The sequence below is a fragment of the Pholcus phalangioides genome, unplaced genomic scaffold (genome assembly GCF_987345545.1).
Source record: "Pholcus phalangioides strain wild (caught in Gottingen) unplaced genomic scaffold, Ppha-v1.0 ptg000027l_1, whole genome shotgun sequence".
NCBI lineage: Eukaryota > Metazoa > Arthropoda > Arachnida > Araneae > Pholcidae > Pholcus > Pholcus phalangioides.
In genome coordinates this window covers 14,448,514-14,461,580 of record NW_028301617.1, presented here as the reverse complement: position 1 = coordinate 14,461,580, position 13,067 = coordinate 14,448,514, and the positions used below count along the sequence as shown (strand labels likewise).

General features: G+C 39.5%; 2 protein-coding genes across 2 annotated transcripts; both read right to left on the bottom strand.

The window, feature by feature from the left end:
* Window positions 1-6,509: 6,509 nt before the first annotated feature.
* On the bottom strand, window positions 6,510-7,678 carry LOC149068529 (uncharacterized). Its single transcript, XM_089251676.1, has one exon. The coding sequence runs from the start codon at window positions 7,536-7,538 to the stop codon at window positions 6,621-6,623; it is 918 nt and encodes a 305-aa protein (XP_089107802.1). The 5' UTR covers window positions 7,539-7,678; the 3' UTR covers window positions 6,510-6,620.
* Window positions 7,679-10,781: 3,103 nt separating this feature from the next.
* On the bottom strand, window positions 10,782-12,098 carry LOC149068528 (uncharacterized). The gene has a single exon (XM_089251674.1). It carries the CDS (start codon window positions 11,981-11,983, stop codon window positions 10,877-10,879), a length of 1,107 nt encoding a protein of 368 aa, XP_089107800.1. The 5' UTR covers window positions 11,984-12,098; the 3' UTR covers window positions 10,782-10,876.
* Window positions 12,099-13,067: the final 969 nt, after the last annotated feature.

Genomic DNA, 13,067 nt, shown 5'->3' with positions numbered 1-13,067 from the left:
ATTGACCATGAGCTGATGTTTTGCATGGTTTGATACTATTCATACGCTCTCTGAGCTGTTGTACGTATGTGTATGTTGATGAGAGCTGACCGGGTGTATCCGTGCAGAGATCTGCAGGTAATCTCAAAGATGTACCAAAAACTAACTCTGCACTAGAGGCTTTGATATCCGGCTTGACGGCTGCCCTGAGACCAAGTAAGATGGCTGGCAATGTGACGGTCCACTTTGGATTCTCATGTGCCTTCAATGAGCTTTTTAAGACACGGTGAAACCGTTCGACCATGCCATTGGCCTGTGGATGGTAAGCAGTGGTACGAATCCTGCTAGTGCCAAGCAGGTTGATCAGTTCTCTGAAGAGCGATGATTCGAACTGCCGTCCTTGATCGGTTGTTATGGTTGATGGACATCCATAACGGCAAATCCAACCATCGAACAAGGCACGACAAACTGTGTCTGCTGTGATGTCTGCTACAGGTATGACTTCCGGCCATCTGATGTAGCGATCAATTACTGTTAAGCAGTATGTCTTTCCTTCTGAAGGAGGCAGAGGTCCAACCAGATCGATATGAATATGAGAAAATCTTGCATCGGGTGTTGCAAAGGTGCCTAAAGGTGTTTTGGTATGCTTATGAACCTTTGAGCGTTGGCACTCATTGCAACACTTTACCCAATCTTTGATGTTCTTTCTCATGTTAGGCCAAACGTATCTTGCAGATATTAGCTGAGTAGATGATGTTACACCTGCATGAACAAGATTGTGGAAATGATGAAAAATAGTCTTGCGGAAGCTTGCTGGAACAAATGGTCTTGGTGAGCCTGTAGACACATCACACACGAGTTCTGTTGCGGTAAATGGACTTGGCATTGATTTGAAAGTCAGTGAATTAGAGTTGTCTTGCTGTAACTGTTTTAATTCAGGATCCTCTCGTTGAGCAGTTGCAAAAAGGTCAAAATCCAGGAATGGTGATTTGGAAATCGAGTTGATTTCTATTCTTGAAAGAGCGTCAGCTACCACATTATCTGCACCTTTAGTATGACGAACATCAGTGCTGAATTGCGAGATGAAGTCGAGGTGTCGCCATTGACGTGGGCTGCATTTATCAGGATTTTGCTTGAAGACGAAGACGAGAGGTTTCTGATCGGTGAAAATTATGAACTCACGGCCGTCTAGCATGTGCCGGAATCTTTTGACAGCAGTGTACATTGCTAACAGTTCTCGGTCGTAAGTGGAGAACTTCTGTTGACTCTTTGTCAGTTTCATGGACAGGAATGCAATGGGTTCCCATCCTTTTCCATTTGATTGCATTAGCGAACCACCGACTGCTAAATCACTGGCGTCAACCCATAGACTTAGCTTGGCACCAGGAATTGGATGGTGAAGTAATGTTGCACCCGCTAAAGCTTGCTTCGCATCGATGAATGCTTGCTCGGCTGGATCAGTCCACTGAAGGATATCAGCTGGCTTGGTTTGAGTGGCTCTTTTGGATTTCTTTTTGTTTTTTATTCCCTCCAAAAACTTGTGTAGAGGTGTTAAGATGTGTGCAGCTCTGGGCACAAAACGACGATAAAAGTTGAAGAGACCAAGAAAACGTCGTAATTGAGTGATGGTGTTTGGCTTAGGAAAGTTCAGGATGCAATCAACACGATCTGTTAAAGGCTCGATGCCAGATCCAGAAACTTGGTAACCCAAAAATTCAATTGATGAAACACCAAATACACATTTAGAGGGCTTGATGCTGAGGCCATATATTTGCAGACGTTCGAATAACAACCTTAGATGTTCGATGTGCTCTTCTGGTGATTTCGAGGCTACCAGTATGTCATCAACAAAGGCATATACAAATGGAAGTCCACGAGTGACCTCGTCAATAAACCTTTGGAATGTGGCTGCAGCGTTGCAAAGGCCAAATTGCATTCGAGTGCTCTCGAACAACCCAAATGGTGTGATAATAGCACTTTTATGGACATCTTCAGGAAGTATAGGAATCTGATGATAGGCCCTAATGAGATCTATATGGGAAAAGATTTTACTACCATGCAATTCAGATGTAAAGTCCAGAACATTTGGAACACTGTACCGGTCTTTCACAGTCTGTGCATTTAAAGCTCGGTAATCACCAACTGGACGCCATTCATCACTGTCCTTTTTCGGGACCAAGTGCAGAGGTGATGCATAGCAGCTGTTAGATGGTCGTAAATGGCCGAGGTCAAGCATCTGCTGAAATTCTTGCTTCACGATTTTCAATCGATCAGGAGCTAGACGTCTTGGTTTGGCATGCACAGGTGGACCAACAGTCTCAATATGATGCACGACAGAGTGTTTCACAGGTTGTCCTGGTTGTGGTGGTTTGATGATGCCGGGAAACTTGCTGAGAAGGCTGTGGTAGATGGTGTCACCTTCGATGAGTTTGATTGAGTGAACTTCTGCAATGTGAAGATCACAGTCAGTATTGAGTTTTGTTGTCCTATCCAGCAAACATCGTCGTCGGAGATCCGGAACAAGATCAAAGTTGAACAGAAAGTCTGCCCCAATGATGGGTGTGGAAACATTAGCCAGTAGGAAAGTCCAAGTGAAATTACGACGGAGATTGAAATCTAATGTCACCCTCTTTTGACCATAAACACTAATGGATGAAGCATTAGCAGCAGAGAGCTTCATAGTGGCGTCACGGCGTCGTTGTGATAGTGATGCTGGAAGGATGGAAACATCGGATCCAGTGTCAATCAGGAATCGAATTTTGGAATTTCTGTCCATGGTAAAAAGGCGACGAGATGCCTGTGGCAAGGAGCATGTCGCGATTACTCCTCGCCCGCCCCGTTTTTTTGAAACTTGCACGGCGACTCGCACTTTTTGGCGTTGTTGCCGAATTTGTTGTGATACCAGCAGTTTTCCGATCGTGGATGCGGACTGCGCGCACGTGAGGTACGTTGGCGAGAGTTGCTACGCGAACGCAGGACGTTTTTCAACTCGCGGCGTAACTGAGCCACTTCGTCCCGAAGTTGCGCGACGGAATCCGGCTGTTGCGGTTTCTCAACTGCGTCAACATGATGAGGGTTCACTTCATGAATTTTGTCGGCGAGTTGAGCAGCTTTCTCGAGAACGAGTGGAGTGACAGCAGCAAGAATGGACTGAGTTGATGCCGGTAGGTGTTGGAGAAAAAGCTCCATCAGCAATTCGTCGGAGACAGAATGCGATTCCGCTCGTCGTCGCAATTCGCGGAGAATGTCGGATGGTTTCCGATCTCCCAATGACCCGCATGTTAAGAGCTTTCGAAGTTGAGTGGACGACGACTCGCTCGACCGTTTAATCAGTTCCGATTTCAGCCTTTCATACGGATCCGTGGCCGGCGGATTAACGAGAATGTCTCTGACAAGAGCCGCACTTTCCGGAGGCAGATTCGCGACAACATAGTTGTACTTTGTGACAGATTCGGTTATCGGTTTCGGAACAGCGAGAGCGAAAGTGCTTTCACACATGATAAACCACAGCGCTGGATCATGGTAGTTAAAAAGTGGTACCTGAACGGCACTTACTTCCATGCTGAAAATCCAGGAAAAGTGATGTCAAGTTTCGGAAAGCGAAAGTTCACTCACGGGAAACGCCAGTAGATTGCCTCGTGCTGCAGTGAAGAAACTGTAACTTGTTTGAAGTCCGCGGTCACCATACTTTGGGTTATGAGGTTGCGTGATTTGGATAAAATGATGGATTCAGGATAATTGATTAATTTCTTAAAATAATTATTTATTTACAACACGAAACATAAGACGAAATAAAAAAAATCTACGGAGCGACATGTTAAGCTCTTGATGGTTTGATCGCTTCTCTTGCGATTTCCCGCGCGACAATCCAATGGCATCGGCTTTACAAGTGCCGCCATCTGTGAGATAAAATACAAATCGAATCTCACCACAAGGGCTTTAAACTGAAAGCCTCCTTTCACAATCAATAATAGTTTAATGGGAAAAAAAATTAAATTTTCATCAAAAATTTACAAAACATCTGCTAAGAAAGAAGAGTGTTTCTTTTGGAAGAATTGCGGCTTCTGAAATTTTGCGGCCCGGTGCGATCGCACCCCCTTAAGTCCATCCCTGCTTAGAGAGGACGTGTTGCAGGAGTGGAGTGCAGCAAAGGACGCATACAAGATACAACGACGAGTTCATTGGCATATGACCTAAAGAGAAAACAATCGCTATCACCGAGCATGGCCCTTTTCCGGTGCATCTTCTGCGTTTTAAACGTTCTAGTAACAGCGTATGCATCTGCGGTTCAAATGGTTCCCTATGGCACTACATCACCACGTGTTCCCTGATGAGAGACTTCCACTTTAGCCAACAGCCAGAGTCCAAAATGTTGGCTTGGAAGATAAGAAATCTTGAATGAAATAGAGATGCCGGTCATTTAGACGTCAATTTATATCTTATTACAGCTTGATTGATGAGATTGGTATATTCTAGATTGAATAAACTCACTTCCAGATTCTATCACATACAGACAGACAGACATGACCGCTGACCGCCCAGAGAGACCATCTTGGGATGGTTTGCGCTCTTTCCCAAAGGGATGGACGGTCTCGGAGAGCTCTATCACATACAAGACAAAAATTATTCTTTGATTATTTACATAAGGACTATTACGATTACGGACTGATTATCTGTGGATGATGCTATATGATCACAATTTTTACTCCAGATTCTTTATTGTATATATGTATATCATTGTTTCTTATTTTCACATAAATTAATAAATTTCCGGATACATCCATTCCCCGGGAAAGCTTCGATATCTCTCTGCGATGGGGAGCGGGGTGAGTCCGGTCCTTCAATGTACATTTAAAGCAAACATCAAAGGAAAAAAAAATTGGAATATTTTGGAGCTAAATTTCGGTTTTGGATTCAAATCGATGACAATTTTATACTCCGTTTGACCGTGTTGATTTTAACTCTAGCATATCGTATATGTTTAGTTTTCATTTTTTTCGAATAAATTTTTATATTCTTGTGCGAACAATTTCATTTCATTACTACAAAGTTGTTTTTAACATAAAACCTGTGAAACATTTTTTGTATGGCAGGCTTTTACAAATTCCATGATTTTTGATGATACGGATGAGAATTATAGATAAATTAAGTTGAATCTTTGAACTCAATCGAATAACGAGATGCTGGCTTTCTGTGCGTGAATGCATCGATGAGGGAGAAGCGAGTCCATATCTAACTCCGTATGGCCGGTCACTTCACATTTGATAATTTTTGTTGCACCGCGGTCATTTCTGCTCACGAGGGCTAATTAGACAGGGACTTACAATTTATTGCCGATTCCGAACGGCAGCCTGTTTTTCTTGTACTCATAGAGAGGTTGGTGCACTAACCCATCGATGTGGGACTCCCTGCCGTATGAATCTTTTTCTGTGGTCATGTCACCATTTCTGTTGTATCTGTGTCAGAAAAGTAGTTTCTGACAAGGAAGAACCGGGTATCGAACTCGCGACAGCTCTAAACATTCTATTTTGGTATTTTAAGCGAGTATCTTATCGACCTGGGCTACTGTGCCCCGCCGGTTACCTCACTTATTGATTCAAATTTCTACAATCCGAGGAGTGCCACCTTAACGAGGTTTGACTCTATACGTTAAAGACTGCGCTTACAGCGAAAAAATTCATGATCTGCAAGATATTTCTGACTGAATAACAACCATTATACATGGTGACTCAGAAAAGAGGGAAAAAACTTCAAGAGGTGATAGTGTTACATGTTTTTTAAGGTTTTATATTGAAAAGAATACTTTGTAATTGAAAAACCAAGTTTTATGTCATGAGTAAGAATAATTTTTGCCTGGTTTGTCCATTTTTTGCCACTGTCTCGTCAAAAACCCAACCCCGGTCTTGTGAAATAAATGTAACAGTATTTACTGTCATAAAAATTAGATTTAAAAAAAAAAACGATCAAAGGAACAACCCAGTCATTGTGACCCTTTATTATGCATTTTGACAAATGAAATGTTGCCCAACTGATATCCAAAACGAACATGCTAAGCAAAGTTTTTATTCACAAAAAATAAACATTTTCTTTTTAGAATACATTATTGAGGGTTTTGTTAAATCAGAAACCACTGTGGCATCTCTCCAGCGTGAAAATCTCTTGTAATTCTTTAAACCTCTTTGATGGCTGAAAACTTTTAACACTTACTATCTGCCGTTCACCTTCACTATGGAGTCTTGTATGTGGATTGCAGATTTGAGAAAATATTTCACAACGAAAACAATACTGATACGGCTGCTCACGGGTATGAATTCTTTTGTGCTAATCAAATGCCCACTGTGAAAAACACTTCATCACAATAATCGCACTTACGTACAAGGCTTATCACCAGTTTTGTGCCTATTTAAACTGCCAGTTATAGAAAACTTTCTACCTCAATAATCTGTTTAGAGTGTCTTTTGGAGAGAACGTTTTATCACAGACATTGCACTCATGTGGCTTCTCGCTAGTGTGATATATTTTGTGTTGGATTAAACAGACGAATTCAGCGAACATTTTACCACAACCTTCAAACTCATGATTTCTCACCAGTGTTGGCTCTTTTATGCATGCTTAATTGATCGATTCATGAAAAGTTTTATTTAGCCATCACACTGATATGGTTTTTCTCCTGTGTGAACTTTTTTGTGTATATTTAACCTACCAATTTGAGTGAACGCTTTACCACAAACATTGCACTGATATGGTTTCTCACCTGAGTGAACTCTTTCATGTATGCTTAAACTCCCGATTTGTGAAAACGTTTTATTACAGACATTGCACTCATATGGCTTCTCACCTGTGTGAACTCTTTTATGTACCCTTAAATGTCCCGTATGTGAAAACGTTTTATGACAAACTTCACATTTATATGGTTTTTCTCCTTTGTGGAATCTTTTGTGTACACTTAAATTACCGTTTTCAGAAAACCTTTTACCACAAACATCGCACTCATATGGCTTCTCACCAGTGTGACCATTTCTGTGTCTGATTAGATTGTCCTTTCGGTAGAACGTTTTACCACAAACATCGCACTCATGTGGCCTATCTCCTGTGTGAATTCTTTCGTGACTACTTAAATGGCTGATTTCAGAAAACATTTTACCACAAACATTGCACTCATATGGCTTCTCTCCTGTGTGAATTCTTTTATGACGATTTAAATTGCTGACTTGAGAAAAACTTTTACCGCAAATATCGCACTGACGTAGTTTTTCTCCAGCGTGAACTTTTCTGTGGACATTTAAATTGCCGAGTTGAACAAATGTTTTACCACAAACATCACACTCATGTGGCCTCTCTTCAGTATGAAATCTTTTGTGAACGTTCAACTCAGAGCTTTTCAAAAATATTTTCCCGCAGCACGCACACTTATGCAAATAATCTTTACTACCGAAGTGATCGTGAGAAATTTGTTTGGAATGCCTCTCATTCGATGTTGCCGAGATCAGAATACAACTAGAATTATCTCCATCTACATCACGTCCGTTATACGATTTCGGGGAAGATGTTTCATCCATTTCAAAAGAGTTAAAGGAACGTCGTAAGATATTTAATTTGAGAGCCAATTCTTTGTAATTTATCAAGTTCCTTGTCCGATTCAATATTGTTGCAAATACTGCTGTTGCAAATATTGTTGTTGCATTTCCACCTGTACGGAATTAGGAGTATTCTTCTTCAGATTTTGACAAGTATCTTCAATTACCTGGAAAAAGATAGTTATTATAATTTTTTAACTAAGCTATCTGTAAATTAGGTTAATCTGCAAGTGAACCTATACAGTGAGCAAGATATTGAAATCATCACTTCAACAATGATTATAATATACAGTAGATATCGCTTATAACGTTTTCCAAGAAACAGTAATAAAAAACGCTATGAACGGGAAATTTCGATGAGTATAGTATTAGTGTTCGGACCACGTAAAAGAGTCATACTAATACAGGAAAGGTGTTTCAAGTGGGGACGTTATGAGCGGGATCGACTATACAATGAGTTCATGAATAAAGTTCTTACGATCTGATCTAGAGTTATATTGCAGACCGTATTTTCTTCAGAAATGTACAAAACTTTGGAAACGTCCTAGATAGGACTGTTATGATTGATTGATCAAAATATCGATAGCTATAAAACTTCAAGTTGAGTTAATCGACTCGATCGATTCCACTGAAGTTCATTGTAATGCAACTGAAAATTTAAATTAAAAGTTTGCAAAATTAATTTGATTTCTTCAATAAAACTGTATTAGCTTATTATGTCTCAATACATAGCAGTTCACTCAAGTAAGTAATTGTATTTATTAAACATTGGACATTTTTTCAATGAACAACTCAAGATGACGAAATCATGATTTAAAAATTTTGAAGTTAGCTTTCTCTTATAATGCACAACACAACCGCGAAATGTAACTGAATAGAATGAAAAAAAAGAAAAAAAGTTACGCCTTCTCGGAAAAGGGTGAAATGGTCTCAATCTACCTTTGACAGAAAATATGTTTCAAAAATGTAAACAGATGGAACATGCAGCATCGAAAGATTTGACTAAAAGGAATAAATGCATTATATTATGCAAAATATACAGCACAGTCAAACTCAGTTATAGCGATAACTCGGCTATAACGTTAATAATTAGCAGTCTGGTCTAATTCCCTTTGAGCAGGGGTGGCTACCCCGCGGCACGCCATGATGTCAGGAGTGGCATACGAAGGTTTCCTTAAAAAATTTAAAAAAGAATCTATTTAATCCCCCAATCAAAGAAATTTTTCAAATTTTTGATACCAATGCCTGTATTTGATATGGTGGGCCACCACATTTAAGTCATAACTTTTTATTCAATGTGGTTTGTTTCGTTTTTTATCATGGAATACACCCAAATTTGTGAAATTTTGTGGAGGACTTCATGAAGTGATGGAAATTTGTTTCGGGGGAAAAAAATTAGTTGCATATGTTGCCACCAGACGACGTTTCATTAAGTCGTCATTTCAATTGTTAAAATTGTAAACGTTTGTCTATATGTGACGTTTCATTAAGAAACGACACATATAGACAAACGTTTACAATTTTAACAATTGTTAAACACTTTTACAATTGTTACTACAACAAAACATGCTCTACATGAAGGCCATCATTTTCGGATACCATGTGAAATCGCAAGATACCATGTTCCACAACTGACCGAAGTGTGTGTGGGGAAATGTTCAGCACGTGGTGTGAAATGCTGCCTTTATGGTCAGGTAAAGTTCTTGGATTGTCACGACTTACCAGACGTTTCAAATGCTCCCAAAACCAAAAATCGCATCGATTAAGGTCCATGGGATCAGGGAGGCCATAGATTAGGGAAGTGCCGGCTGATGACACGTTCTTCTGTAAAATGTGTTTTAAGAACATCCTTAACACACACTGAAATGTGTGAAGGAGCTCCGTCTTGCATAAAGATTGTGCCTGCAAGGCAGTCACGTGCTTTCAGAGACAGAACAATTTCGTTCTGTAACAGCAATGTATATCGCTTCCCGGTGATCGAACATGTCCCTGAACCTGTAGAACGTAACTCCTCGTAGAAGTAGAGACCAAGAATGAATGATGCAGTAAATCCATACCATACCGTCACTTTTGGGGAATGCAACGGGACCTCTAAGATGGGGTGCGGATTTCTGGTTCCAAAATTCGGCAGTTGTGAGTATTAACTGCACCATACAAGTGAAAATGCGCTTCGTCTGTAAAGAGGATGTAATGCAATAGCACACGTCCCTGTTCCACCCCTTGTTGGGCCATACAGGCTCTTATGATGAATTGACGCCGCCATCCTACCCAGTACAGATGCGGCAGGGTGAGACGAAAAATACATCCCTAATCGGTTTACCGGTGGAGGCAGGTTCTGGGGGGGGGGTGCCACCCCCTCTTAATATCTCCCTTCAGCTTTTATCATGGCTATTAAGTGAGTGTGGTAAGACAGTAGGAAAAGTTCAGAACAAGACCCACTCTTCTGTTTTGCATGATGTCATACCCTTTTTCTTCGAAAAAATCGAGTTCACGGAGAGAGAGAAAGTATAAACGTGGAACAGCTACCCTGTCATCATTTACTGAAAAAAAGGGCGTTGAAGAAAGCCATTATGGGATACGTAAATGTATTCACGAGATAGATGCGAAATATTAAATAAGTGCAAAATTGGCAAATTTTAAAGAATAAATGCGAAAATTTGATTTTTCGCAAAATCTCAATGTTTAAAATTAAAACCGGATGTATCACGCTGATTAAGTAATCTCTTAGGAAAATGTAAAACTACTTAAAAAATGACATTTTATATCTTATTTTAGCCAAATGTGTCGATTTTAGCGATCTGTTTCAAATCAACTGCGTCATTCTCAGAGTGCACACGAATGACAGTCACTGGATAAATACAGGCTGATTCATCATCCGCCATTAATATGTAGTGTGACGTCGGTGTTATCGCTACAGCCAATCGTGGTCCCCTCTGCTGTTTTTTTTTCTTCTTTTTTTAACGATTAGATGTCGCTTTGAGCAGGATTATTGGAACCCCGCTAAAAAAGTATTATATAATTACCTAAGCCGCATAACTGTAACATTCTCTTCATTCGCGAGTTATTTTAAGTTGGGAGGAATTCCCACAGCACTTGTTTATTAAAACTAACACAAAGGAAAATGATCTAGATCCCCACAACGAATGTATCTAGAACTAACAGAAGAGAAAGATGCAGAATTTTTATTCATGAATCCAAATAATCAATATAATTGCTTTAAAAAAATCGGATTTATTCTTGACAAATCGCATTTATGTGACCTCTCTTTAGACAACGTTCAAATGGCTTAGAAAGATTCAAAACACACACTGATTTGGCTATTAACCAGTCAACTTGGTTCCGCTTTTTGAAACTTCATATGGTTTCTCTTTGGAATGAACTCTTTTGTGCCTCTTTAAATTTCCAATTTGAGCAAACGTTTTAGCACAAAAATTACACTCATACGGCTTCTCTCCAGAGTGAGCTCTTTTGTGTCTATTCAAATCACATATTTGAACGAACGTTTTAGAGCAAAAATCACATTCATACGGCTTCTTTCCTGTGTGAAAATTTTTGTGTCTATCTAGATTTCCGATTTGAGAAAACGTTTTACCACAAAAATCACACTCGTGCGGCTTCTCTCCACTGTGAATCCTTTTGTGTTGATTTAAATTGCTGATTCCGGAAAACTTTTTATTACAAATATTGCACGCATATGGCTTCTCTCCAGAGTGAACTTTTTTGTGAGTATTTAAACTAGCGATTAAAGAAAATGTTTTAGCACAAAAATCGCACTGGAATGGTTTCTCTCTGGTGTGAATTCTTTCATGCTTCTTTAAACTATTCATGACAGAAAATTTTTTACCACAATAACCGCACTCGTATGGTTTTTCTCCAGTGTGAACCCTTTTGTGAACATTTAAAGCGTTTGTGTGAGAAAATGTTTTATTACAAAAATCGCACCTGTATGGCTTTTCTCTAGTGTGAACTCTCCTGTGTCTGTTTAAATAGTCAATTTCAGAAAACGTTTTACTACAGCCATCACACTCGTACGGCTTCTCTCCTGTGTGAATTCTTCTGTGTTTCTTCAAACTTGTGCTGACAGAAAACGTTTTACCACAGATATCACACTCATGTGGCTTTTCCCCAGAATGAACTCTTTTGTGGGTAGATAAATTTCCAATTGCGGCAAACGTTTTACCACATAAATTACACTCATATGGCTTCTCTCCAGTGTGAACTCTTATGTGTCTTTTCAAATGAGCACTTCTCGAAAATGTTTTTGCACAGCATGCACATTTATGTGGATAATCTTTGGAACTGAAGCGATCATTAGAAGTGGATTCGGGATGCTTCACACTCAATGTTTCTGGGGTCGGAACAAAACTATGATTGTCTTCATGATTGTGGTGTCCATCATTTGATCTCATAAATGATGTTTCATTCATTTCTAATAAAGTTGGAAGAATGTTGAAGATATATTTCAATTTAGAGCAAAATCTTTGCTATCTACCAGGTTTGCTATCCGATTCGATACTGTTAGAAAAGCGGGTCCATTAGAAAAAGTGTCGAATTACGCTGAATTGACAATTCTATCCTGGCATTTACCTGAAAAAAAAAAGAAAGGTGACACAATATTTTCTATACGTGAATTTATATGGTGTGAGAGATTGTCAACCGGGTATCTACTGTATACCAAAAGCAAAATTCAGTGAGTTTTCGGTGACCTTCTCTTGTCTAACAAAATGAATCATGCTGGATTATTTTCTTACAGTAGTGGTTTCCAAACTGTGGGTCGTGATCTCCTATGGGGTCGTTTTAATGATATGGGAGGATCTTAATGAAATAGGGGGGATCACGAGTGAATTTCTGAAATAAAAACACTTGATAAGAAATCCATTTTAGACCTTATACTGTTAGACCTTAATGCTGAATTAAGGTACTTGGCCTACCAAGCGTATGTTAAACGAGGAACTATTATTTTGGGTTTCAATGTGAAATTGAGGTATACAAAAAACATGTACATGAACCATGGCTTTTGGAAAATATTTCCTGGGACACTAGGTCTTTCTATCAACATGAGCATGTGGCATATACTGATGGCTCAAAAAAACATGGACAAGTGGGTTGCGCATTCGCAATATACAGAAACGACACACTGATATATAAAGAAATGATGAAATTAAATGACGAGGCATCAGTTTTTCACTTTGGTCTTTGCGCTACTCAAGAGTGATTTCAATATCCCAGTGAAAGGAGGGCCTTTCCTTTTTCGATTGAAAACATCCGAAATTGAATTGAATTCTATGCCCAAAAATTAAAAATATCCAAAAATGGAAACTGAATCAATTCAAAAGCTGTGTTTTACTGTGCCCCCCCCCCCTGTTGTTGTAAGGGCAATTATTGCTGTACAATGTGTGTGTATAAACTAAATAAATAAAATGCCTTACTTTTACTGTCGCTTGTGGGTGGAGCCTTAGACCAGAAGTTTGCAACATTCTAATTTACACAGAACCATCGATAGTTTCGAAA